The sequence below is a fragment of the Hemitrygon akajei genome, chromosome 6, assembly GCF_048418815.1.
Source record: "Hemitrygon akajei chromosome 6, sHemAka1.3, whole genome shotgun sequence".
Lineage (NCBI taxonomy): Eukaryota > Metazoa > Chordata > Chondrichthyes > Myliobatiformes > Dasyatidae > Hemitrygon > Hemitrygon akajei.
Window position 1 is genome coordinate 6,374,800 of NC_133129.1, and position 12,189 is coordinate 6,386,988.

At 43.9% G+C, this 12,189-nt stretch overlaps 1 protein-coding gene across 1 annotated transcript in view; it reads left to right on the forward strand.

Moving 5' to 3' along the window:
• The window catches only part of LOC140728836 (WD repeat-containing protein 70), a 180,087-nt gene that overhangs the window by 153,378 nt on the left and 14,520 nt on the right, over positions 1 to 12,189 (forward strand). The window contains exons 15-16 of the mRNA XM_073047832.1: positions 3,481 to 3,560; positions 5,666 to 5,782. Coding sequence (XP_072903933.1) covers positions 3,481 to 3,560; positions 5,666 to 5,782 — 197 coding nt within the window. The remainder of the gene's footprint in view (positions 1 to 3,480; positions 3,561 to 5,665; positions 5,783 to 12,189) is intronic.

Here is a 12,189-nt window from a genome sequence, read left to right on the forward strand (position 1 = left end):
CCCTTCCCAGTTGTTGACCATAGTGTCCACACACTGTGGATATCGAAGTGTGTCTGACTCGGGGCTTGTTTTCACTGGAATTTAGAAGAATGAGAGGTGACCTCATTGAATCCTATTGGATGGAGAAAGGCCTTGTGAGAGTGGATGTGGAGAGGATGTTTCCTATAGTGGGAGTGTCTAAGACCAGGGGACACAGATAGAGTGGATGTGGAGAGGATGTTTCCTATAGTGGGGGTGTCTAGGACCAGGGGACACAGATAGAGTGGATGTGGAGAGGATGTTTCCTGTAGTGGGGGTGTCTAGGACCAGGGGACACAGATAGAGTGGATGTGGAAAGGATGTTTCCTATAGTGGGAGTGTCTAGGACCAGAGGACACAGATAGAGTGGATGTGGAGAGGATGTTTCCTATAGTGGGAGTGTCTAAGACCAGGGGACACAGACTCAGAAAAGTGGGGTGTTCTTTTGGAACGGAGATGAGGTTTTTTTTAAGCCAGAAAGTGGTGATTCTATGGAATTCTTTGCCACAGGCAGCTGTGGAGGCCTGGCTTTATATATGTAACCCCTGGGTTGCCTCAGGCATCGCTCAAACTCGTTCTAGTCTAGGGGGAGCAGCCTTCGGCCCCGCCAAACTGGGTAATCAGCTGGTGTGGATGCTGTGTGATGTCCCCGCCTCGCCCAAAAAACAGACAGTACACCTTATGCGATTAAATGAGTACAATTTATACAGATTACTATAACTAAGCGATTACTAATGATACAGTATATATGAAGAAGAAAAAAAAAGAAAAGGCGCCAAACTTATCAAAGTCCAAACCACTTCGTGCACAACCGTTGGAGCTCAATTACTGAAGACTTCTGGCATTCGATCCCCTCCAAACTCCTCGACCCGCCTCCTGGGACCCCCACGGTGGTCGACCAGACGCTCCACACTCCTCTGTCTCCGTCTCCTCTCCTCACCGAAAACCTTGGGCCGGGGACCCCCGCTCGGGGTCCGTTCCGTCGCCCAGCTTCCAGCATCCCGTCCTCTCTCTCTCACTCCATCGCGCCGACTCCCCAAAATCCCCGCCAACAATCAGTTTACAGTCCCAAACAAGCTTCCAGCACTTATCATAACAAAGACGCCAGCATTCCTACTTTTAACAAAGGCGCCAGCATTCCTACTTTTAACAAAACAAAGACGCCATTTTGATTACATACACAGTAACAAAGAAAAAGAAGAAACCCCCTTTACATATATATTAAAGGCAGAGATGGATAGATTCTTAATTTATCAGGGCATGAATGAGTACAGGGAAAAGCAGGAGATGGGGTCAGAGAGAAATCTTGGATTAGCCATGATGAAATGGCGGAGAAGACACAGTGGTCTTATGGTATCAAAGGTGGTGATGAATCAACATAGAGGAAGTAGTTTGAAAATTTGGCTGAGTGGTGTAATAACAACAACCACTCACCCAATGACAACAAGACCAAGGAGCTGATTGTAGACTTAAGGAGAGTGTTACGAATGAGGAGCAAATCTGATGGACAGAAGGGTCCAGAATCGCCAATGCCCCCCCCCCCCCCCCTCCTTTTTGAGAATCGCAAGATCGCTATTATTTCGGGTCTGAGACCCAGGAAATGAGAGAGATACACAGCATGTCAGGAAATGAGAGAGAGAGACGCAGAATACACAACCAAGTGGAATGTCTCTTAACAAAAGCGGAACGGAACCACTGATTACTGCTATTGTCTCTTGGAGAAGGAATTGTGTATTGAGTACTGTACTAGTCATTGAAACCCCTCAGGACAACCAGAGTGGTCTGGTTGAGGGATTGCATCATCCCAACCTGATTGACATCTGAGACCCCGTGAGTGAGGATAAAAGAGGGGTCTGGGGAACACCCCTCAGACACACCAGGAGAAACGTATGAGACCAGTGGGGGGCTTGTGGGTGTGTGTCCCTCCTTGCCTGGGTGGCGAGTCCTCCACGGAACGGTCTAGCTAAAGGACGGATATGGCTCAAGATCGTACCAAGGAAAGTCGGCAAGTTTTTCTCTTTCTCTCTCTCTCTCCAACAATTGCAACACAGCGACAAACAAACAACGGCTGCAGCCTGTATGAACTGAAATGAACTTTAGATTTCCATTGGACAATTCATTATCCCCTAGACAACGATAGAGCTTATTTCTTATTGATTATTATTATACCCACACTTTTAGGTTTAGTATTGACGACGTATATTATCTGTATATTTGCATTGATATTATTTTTGTGTATTTTTACTAATAAATACTGTTAAAAATAGTATCATCAGACTTCAACGGATGCCTCTATCTTTGCTGGTAAGTAACCCAGTTACGGGGTTCGTAACAAGAGGGAAACCCGAGGTCTATGACCCAGTACTCATTGGAGAATCAGATGTGGAGAGGGTCAGTAACTTTAAACTCCTGGGTGTCATTATCTCAGAGGATCTGTCCTCAGCCCATCATATAAATATTATTGCAAAGAAGACATGACAGCGCCTTTGCTTCCTTAGGAGTCTGCAGAGATTCAGCATGTCATCAAAAATCCTGGCAAACTACTAGAGATGTGTGGTGGAAAGTGCTTACTGGCTGCATTATGGCCTGGTATGGGAACACCAGTGTCTTGGAGAGGAAAATCCTACAAAAAAGAGTGGATTTGTTCCAGTACATCACGAGTAAAACCATCTCAACCATTGAGCACGTCTACATGAAACACTGCCGTAGAAAAGCAGCATCCATCATCAAAGATTCTCACCACACAGGCCATTCTCTTTTATCGTTGCTGCCTTGGTAGAAGATACAGATGCCTCAGGACTCAAACTACCAGGTTCAAAAAAGAGAAAATTTGCAGATGCTGGAAATCTGAGTACACACACAAAATGCTGGAGGAACTCAGCATCTAGGAAAAGAGTACAGTCAATGTTTTGGGCTGAACCCTTTGGTAAAAAAACCTGAGGAGTAGATTTAAAAGGTGGGGGGAGGGGAGAGGGAAACACAAGGTGATAGGTGAAACCTGGAGGGGGAGGGATGCAGTAAAGAACTGGGAAGTTGATTGGTGAAAGAGACAGAAAACCATGGAAGAAAGAAAAGGGGGGTGGGTGGAGGAGCACCAGAGGGAGTCGATGGGCGGGCAAGGAGATAAGGTGAGAGAGGGAAAAAGGGGATGAAAAATGACTAAGTATACCCACAGAAAAAGAATCTCAGGGTTGTACGTGTGTGCACTTTGATTTTACTTTGAACTTTGGTGTGACCATTGGGTTCAAGGGTGCTCTATCTTCATTATATTTGTGAGGTAGGTGTGGGGGAGAGGTTGGACTCCGGTGAAGCTTCACTAGATTAATTGCTGTGGTGCAACGTTTATTATTTGAGGAGAGATCAAGCGGACTTGGCTGAAGCTATCCTGAGTTTAGAAAAATGAAAAATTATCTCAACAAAACATGCCAAATTTTAAATTGGCCCAAACATTGTGTTTTTCAGAGGAGCTAAACTCTGTGTTGTGAAAACAAAGCGAAAAGCAAAGCAGAGTCAAACTGTCACACAAGATTACATCATTACACGTGAGTATACCACTCGTCCTTTATACCACACCAGGTTACATCATTACACATGAGTATACCACTCATGTTCTCTTTAGCTGCAGGCAAAGTCCAAGAGGACTGGAGAATAACTATGCTTTTACTTTTTCTTAAGAAAGGTAATAGGAATTATCCAAGAAATTGTAACCCTAAAGCGTGGTAGAGAAGCTATTGATGAGGATTCTTAAGAATTTATTTACTCATATTTGGCAAAGCATAATCAGCCTGGTTTTGTGTGGGGAAAGATCATGTCTTACAAACTTACATAGACTTGTACAGTACATAAACAGACCCTTCTGTCACAATGATTGCACCAAACAAAATGACAAGTTGAAATAATACTCTTCTGCCTGCATATAATCCATATCCCTCCATTCCCTGCATATTCTTGTGTCTACCGCCACATAAATACAACTATCATAACTGTTTCCACTGTCCCTCCCCAGCAGCCCTATTCCAGGCCTTGGACATCTTCCTAAACCACATCCCCCCCTCAGTGTCCTTGACTGATCTTTTTTAAGAGGTGATGAAGGTGATTGATAATTGGGTCTGCTGGCTGTCTACTGCATGGACTTTACTAAGGCAGTTGACAAGGTTCATCATGGTCAGCCTATCCAGAAGATTTAATATGCATTATATCTATAGTCTTGATAGATTGGATTCATTGAAGTGAGAGGCTAGTGGTGGAGGGCCATGAGGTGATGTGTTCTGTTAAGAATGGTGCAAGAATCCTGGAAGTCCATGAGGACAGGTGTTCTGCAAAGATTGGTTCGAGGATTCTAGAAGTCCATGAGAAGAGGTGTTCTGCAAAGATTGGTGCGAGGATTCTAGAAGTCCATGAGAAGAGGTGTTCTACAAAGATTGGTGCGAGGATTCTAGAAGTCCACGAGAAGAGGTGTTCTGCAAAGATTGGCGCGAGGATTCTAGAAGTCCACGAGAAGAGGTGTTCTGCAAAGATTGGCGCGAGGATTCTAGAAGTCCACGAGAAGAGGTGTTCTGCAAAGATTGGCGCGAGGATTCTAGAAGTCCACGAGAAGAGGTGTTCTGCAAAGATTGGCGCGAGGATTCTAGAAGTCCATGAGAAGAGGTGTTCTGCAAAGATTGGTGCAAAGATTCTAGTAGTCCACGAGAAGAGGTGTTCTGCAAAGATTGGTGCGAGGATTCTAGAAGTCCATGAGAAGAGGTGTTCTGCAAAGATTGGTGCAAGGATTCTAGTAGTCCATGAGAAGAGGTGTTCTGCAAAGATTGATGTGAGGATCTATGTTGTTTGTAAGTCCATAGGTTGATGTGTTCTGCTAAGATTGTTGTGAGGGTTTATGTTGTTCTGAAGTCCATAGGTTGATGTGTTCTGCAAAGATTGGTGTGAGGGTGTATGTTGTTTGTGATTATCTGTCAATGAATGACACAGACAAAAAAGTGAATAGACTGATAGGAACAAAGTAGTGGATGCAGGGGAAAGACAGTTCTGGACTGGTTGCTGTATGATGAACCAGATTTAATTGGGAGCTTCAAGTAAAAAAAAACATTTAGGAGACAGTAATCTTAATGTGATGAAATTCACCCTGCAGTTCCAGAGGGGGAAGATAAAGTCAGATGTGTCAGTATTACTGTGGAGTAAAGGGAATTACAAGGCATGAGAAAAGAGCTGGCCAAGATTGATTGGAAGCAGTTACTAGCAGGAATAATGGCAGAGCATTAATTGTAGGAGTTTCTGGGAGCAATTTAGAAAGCACAGAATATATATATATATATATACACCCCAAAGATTAAAAAGTATTCTAAAAAAAGGATGAGGCAACTGTGGCTGACAATGGAAGTCATAGACAGCATAAAAGCAAGAGAGAGGACATATAACAGAGCAAAATTTAGTAGAAAGTTAGAGGATTGTGGAGCTTTTAAAAACCAACAGAAGGCAACTAAAGAAACCATAAAGAGAGAAAAGATGAAATATGAAGGTAAGCTAGGCAATAATAAGAAGATAACAGACGTTTTCTCAGGTATAGGAATACTGTTACAGGGTAAAGGAGTGTGTCCCCATTGGTGGGGTGTAGGAATGCAGGTTAAATATGGTTCTTTTGTGTTTGCAGCACATGCTTTGCCTATGTTCCGGGAGCCCAGGCAGAAGAGCACGAGGAAGCAGTTGGAAAAAGATCGCCTTGATCCTGTAAAATCCCACAAGCCTGAACCTCCCGTATCTGGTCCAGGTAACATCTCCCTTACGCTAATGTTCTCGGTGAGAGTGAGGTGGGGGGTGGGGGGGAGTCTCTGGGGAAAGCGAACCTAGGGCTGCTGCAGAGGGATCCTTGGCGATGGAAGGGGAGGGGAGGAGGAAGTCTATGGGTCATTTTGTGGAGGGAGGGAGTTGGTCTGTGGGTCATTTTGGGGAGGGAGAGGAGGTGTGAGAGTCTATGAGTCATTTTGGGGAGGGGAGGGGAAGAGAGTCTGGGTCATTTTTTGGAGAGAGGGGAGAGTGAAGGAGTCTGTGGGTCACGGTCTGGAGGGAGGGAGCAAGCCCATGGGTCATGGTGTGTTGTGGAGGGAGGGCAAGTGAGTCCACAGGTCATGATGGAAGGAAGGAGGGCGTGGAAGGGAGCCCATAGATTGTTTGGTGAAGGGAGGAGAAGGGTGGAAGGGGTGGGAGTCTGTGGGTCACAGTTTGGAGGGAGGCAGGTGGCAGGAGAAGGCAAGCCCATGGGGCAGGGTTTAGAGGAGGGGAAGGAGCACATGGGGAGATGGTGAGAAGGGAGCCTGTTGGGTACATTACTGTGGGGAGGAAGACAGAGAGAAGCCACTGCATGGAAGTTCAAGAATGGACACTGAGGGAGATTGCTGGAGCCAGGGTGGGAGGGAAAAGGTGTGGAAGAGCCCTGGGTTCCACTGTTCGGTAAAGCCCTAAAGAAGGGATTCTGCGCGTGGTGGGGGTGGGAGGACTTAGATAGTGGGTAGAGAGAGAGCATAGAGGGTGAGGGTTGTGAGCACTCAATGCAGAGACTTTGGGCTGATGTGAGGAGGTAGCTGGGAGCCTATTCAACGATAGAGCCTAACGCATTGCCAGTCTTTAGTCATTGGGAGTTTCTAAACAACTTTGGGACTCCTGCCCTATACTTCAGTGGTCTGCTCCAGGTCAAGGGGGACAATTGGAGATGGGCCATAAACTGCTGGCCTTAAGCACAAAGCCACGCCACAAATCTACATAAAAATCTTCTATAGTAGTTCTACAAAATCTGTAACTGTCTGGGTTGGTACATGATGAACAGAATTTAATGTAAAGGACTTCACCTGAGAGGAAATCACTGGTAGTTACTAAAAAAATTTCAAGAACCAGAGGAATCTAAGGTCGTAGTACAGGTAAAACAATTAAAAAGGTGTTGCTTGCGAGATACTTTCCCTTGTTCACTGAAACATAGAGCAAGAAGGTCACGGAGTAACTCTTAAAAAGTGTTAGAAGCCACTCATGTCGAGCATTGAATTATCCGAACTTTGGCATTGCAGCACAGATGTGAAATCACTAGGAGGATTGCAGATGAGGTTTATGAGGAATTGTCAGGACCATGCACTGTTCCCGCAGTTGTTTTCTTTCAGTAATTAAGAGGTCTTTTAAGAACAAAATATAGAACAGTACAGCACAGGAGCCGACCCTTAGCCCATAATGTCTGTGCTGACTTTGGTGCCAATTTAAATTGATGCCATTTGCCTGCATGTTGTCTATCCTCTGCTTGTTCATGTGCCTTTCTAAATGTCTCTTAAACATTGCTTTCATATCTGCTTCCCCTAGCAGTGTGTATCAGGTACCTTCCACACAAGTTAAATGCACAGATATATGGATGCATAGATACTGCCTGACAAGCTGAGTTCCTCCAGCATCTTGTATGTATTGTTCTTGTACCTGATGGTGTGGGACTTCAGGCTTCTGTACCTTCTACCCAGTGACAGGTGGCACGGCCTGGATGGTGGGAATCTTTGAGGCACCATCTCATTTGATAGTGGGAAAGGATGTGCCTGTGATGTTTTGGGCTGAGTCTAAATATAGTTTGCGCATTTGAGTTGCTGTAACAGACCATGATGCAACTAGTCAGAATACTTTCAACAATGTATCTCTAGAAGTTCATTCAAGTGTTTGGTAACAAGCCAAACCTCCTTAACCTCTGAAGAAAGTAAAGACACTGGCATGCTTTCCTTGTGCTAGGCCCCAGACAGTAATTTAAAGCTGCCTACCTTCTCCACTGCTGTCCAGGTTTGTCCAGTCTTCTTATAACAAATAACCTCAGTTCCAGGGAATATCCCATATTGGGTTGAACTCTGAACTCCGACACCCTGGGCTGTAATAATCATCACTTGTGCAGCCAATTGGTTTTAGAAGTCGTATAATTAGTTAAATGGAGTTCTGATTTTAGAGACCTTTGTGCAGTCAAGGTGTTTCAATTGATTGTAGTAAAAATACACCTGTATCTGGAAGGCCCAATGCTGGTGTGTCAGTATCCTGGCAAAAACTACACCATGAAGACAAAAGAACACTTCAAGCCATTCCATAAAAAGGTTATTGCAAAACACAAGTCAGGAGATAGATACAAGAAAATTTCCAAGTCACTGAATATCCCTTGAAATACAATTAAGTCAATCATCAAGAAATGGAAAGAATGTGGCACAGTTGTAAATCAGCCTAAAGCAGGCAGTCCTGAAAAACTGAGTGGCCGTGCCAGAAGGTGACAAATCTGGAGGAGTTACAAGCTTCAGTGGCTGAGGTTGGAGAGTCTGCGTGTACAACTGTTGCCTGGGTGCTTCACCAGCCACAGCTTTATAGGAGAGTAGCAAAGAGAAAGCCACTGTTGAAAAAAAGCTCACATGAAATCTCAGCTAGAGTTTGCCAGAAGGCATGTGGGAGACTCTGAAGTCAGCTGGAAGAAGGTTCTATGGTCTATTGAAACCAAAATTGAGCTTTTTTGGCCATCAGTCTAAACACTATGTTTGGTGTAAGCCAAACACTGCACATCATCAAGAGAACTGCGAATTAGGGCAAGATTCGTTTTCCAGCAAGACAATGACCCCAAGCTTAAAGCCAAAGCTACACAGGAATGGCGTAAAATGTCTTGGAGTGGCCAAGTCAGAGTCCATACCCCAGTCCAATTGAGAATTTGTGGCTGGTCTTGAAAAAGGTTATTCACTCATGATCCCCTTGCGATCTGACAGAGCTTGAGCCGTTTTGTAAAGAAGAATGGGAAGAAAATGCAGGTTCAGCTGTGCAAAGATGAGAGAGACTCAAGGCTGTAATTGCTGCCAAAAGTGCATCTACTAAATACTGACTTGAAGGTGGGAGAATACTCATTAAATTAAATACTTTGTGTTTATATTTGTAATTAATATAGATCACTTTGTAGAGATCTGTTTTCACTTTGACACGCAAGAGTCTTTTTCTGTTGAGCAGTGTCAAAAAAAGTCAAATTAATTCCACTTTGATTCAATGTTTTAATACAATAAAACGTGAAAACTTTCAAGGGAGGTGAATAGTTTGGAGTGAATACTTCATTCACTTAACACAGGACACTAGGATTCATTGCAAGTAGTTGCTTGTATATAAGCAATTATATAAAGACAAGCAGATAATTGTTAAACTACAAAGAAACTAACAATTAAACAGTCTACTGTAAGAACTAAATAGTTGGATCCAGTTATAGTTCATTTCTCACTCAGTTTCCATCTCTAAAAGCCTCTAACATACTCACAATTCCAACTAGTTTCATAGCATCAATATATTTGCAAATACAGGTAGTCCCCGAGTTATAAACGTCCGACTTACAGACAACTTGTACTTGCGATCCAAGGAAGAAGAATGCCGTCCGACTCTCACATGGTGGATTGGATAGTGGACTACTTGACAGATAGACCTCAGTATGTGCGGTTGGGAGACTGTAGGTCTGACACGGTGGTCAGCAGCACAGGAGCGCTGCAGGGAACCGTACTCTCTCCGGTCCTGTTCACCCTGTACACATCAGACTTCCAATATAACTCGGAGTCCTGCCATGTGCAGAAGTTCGCTGATGACACGGCCATAGTGGGGTGTGTCAGGAATGGACAGGAGGAGGAGTATAGGAAACTGATACAGGACTTTGTGATATGGTGCAACTCTAACTACCTGCGTCTCAATATCACCAAGACCAAGGAGATGGTGGTGGACTTTAGGAGATCTAGGCCTCATATGGAGCCAGTGATCATTAATGGAGAATGTGTGGAGCAGGTTAAGACCTACAAGTATCTGGGAGTACAGTTAGACGAGAAGCTAGACTGGACTGCCAACACAGATGCCTTGTGCAGGAAGGCACAGAGTCGACTGTACTTCCTAAGAAGGTTGGCGTCATTCAATGTCTGTAGTGAGATGCTGAAGATGTTCTATAGGTCAGTTGTGGAGAGCGCCCTCTTCTTTGTGGTGGCGTGTTGGGGAGGAAGCATTAAGAAGAGGGACGCCTCACGTCTTAATAAGCTGGTAAGGAAGGCGGGCTCTGTCGTGGGCACAGTACTGGAGAGTTTAACATCGGTAGCTGAGCGAAGGGCGCTGAGTAGGCTACGGTCAATTATGGATAACTCTGAACATCCTCTACATAGCACCATCCAGAGACAGAGAAGCAGTTTCAGCGACAGGTTACTATCGATGCAATGCTCCTCAGACAGGATGAAGAGGTCAATACTCCCCAATGCCATTAGGCTTTACAATTCTACCGCCAGGACTTAAGAACTTTTTAAAAGCTATTATTAATGCTTTTTGAGATAGTGATTTAGATGCATATCATATTTTTTACTGAGTTAAGTATTGTATGTAATTAGTTTTGCTACAACAAGTGTATGGGACATTGGGAAAAAAAGTTGAATTTCCCCATGGGGATGAATAAAGTATCTATCTATCTATCTATTTTAAGTCATTGTCGTTGACACTGTGTTGAGTGTTTAACTTTGTATTTGGCTTAAATTTTTCTTATTAAGGTTCACCCTGACCCCGTTTGCCCCCCCCCCCCGTTCCGTTCGGCTGATGGCACAGTGAGATCAGCGCTGGGCTGGAGAACAGAGTTTCCCGAGTTCGATCCAGTTAGACCGTTCCGGTGCCAGGTTGATGTCGATCCAGTGACTCCCGTACCATCTGTGCTGGGTTGATGTCGAGCTCGCAACTCGACCTCATAAAAAAAAACACTGCCACCTCCAGTTTAAATTCCCACACGGAATATTGTGGATGATCAAATACCCAAACCCAGCACAGCCTCCACTTGTCCCATTTAGCCTGTCTCAATGTGGTGGTCCTTAGGACCCAGCGGACCTCAGGAGCCGGCAAAGCTCGGGAGCCGCCGCCAGCAGTGTTTGTTCCGTTGATGGGAAGCGATCGTGATTGAAAATAAAGTGGAAATAATAAAGCATGTGGAAATAATAAAGCGTTTGGAAAGAGGTGAAACACCATCGGTCATTGGAAAAGCATTAGGCTACTGTCAGTCAATGATCAGAACAATTTTAAAGGATAACGGATAAAGTGAGAATAATGGAGCATGTGAAAGATGCTGCCCCAATGAAAGCTACAATTATTACTAAGCAACGCAGTGGTTTAATTATTGGAATACATACGTTTCTTAAGTGTTTTATATGCATAGAAAGGTGAAATATATACTATATGGAAAATTGAGAGGAGCAAATTTGCAGGAACGTCAGATTGTCGCAAAAAACTGAAGGTTGTGTTCGTAGTTGAGTTTAACTTTCAACATATTGACTGGGACTTTGATTCTGTAAAGAAATGGATGGGATAGAATTTGCCAAATCTGTTGAAATGAATGCTGGTTAAGTGGGAGGCCTTCAGAAGCGGTATTGAGTGCACACTACTCCTATATTCCTGTTAGAACAAAATCCAAAGGCCACCATTCTTACAGGAGCTTGCTTTTCAAGGGGTATATTTACTTTTGTTAGGCAGACGGTCTGTATAACAAATGTGAGGTATAAACACCATTTGAGAGAACACAAGAGGGAAATCAGCAGGTTTAAAATCTGTCCTGATATTGCTCTAGCAGAAAACCTGAAGGGGACTTAGGAAGACAGATAGATAGACAGAGAGATAGATAGAAAGTAAGATAGATAGATAGATTGATAGATAGACAGATAAATAGTATATAGATAGATAGACAGATAAATTTGTTTTGAATCAAGTTAGGGTGGCTAATGTCCAGATCCTTGAAAAGTTGTCCACGCAAACCTCGTGGGAGGCAAGTCCATTAATGTTTGGGGTCTCGGCTGAAATATTTAAAGGATCCTTAATCGCGGTTAAGAGACCAGGTGACTGGAGAACAGGTATTGTCCTTTATTTTCTGCTCGGGAAGGGCTCGGATTATGTCGGGAAATTACAGGCCAGTGAGTCTGAAGCCAGTAGTGAGTAAATTATTTCAAGGTACTTGAAGGGGCAGTATATAATATGGTAGGCATTTCGATAGACATGGCATTATTGTTGAAATTCAATGTGGCTTTGTGAGTGGTACGTAATATCTAAGCAATCTTACAAACTTTTTTTCTAGGAGTTTTTTCTAGGTAGATAAGGTAGATAGGGTAGTTAAGAAAGCTTATGGGGTGTAAGCTTTCATAAGTCAAGGGA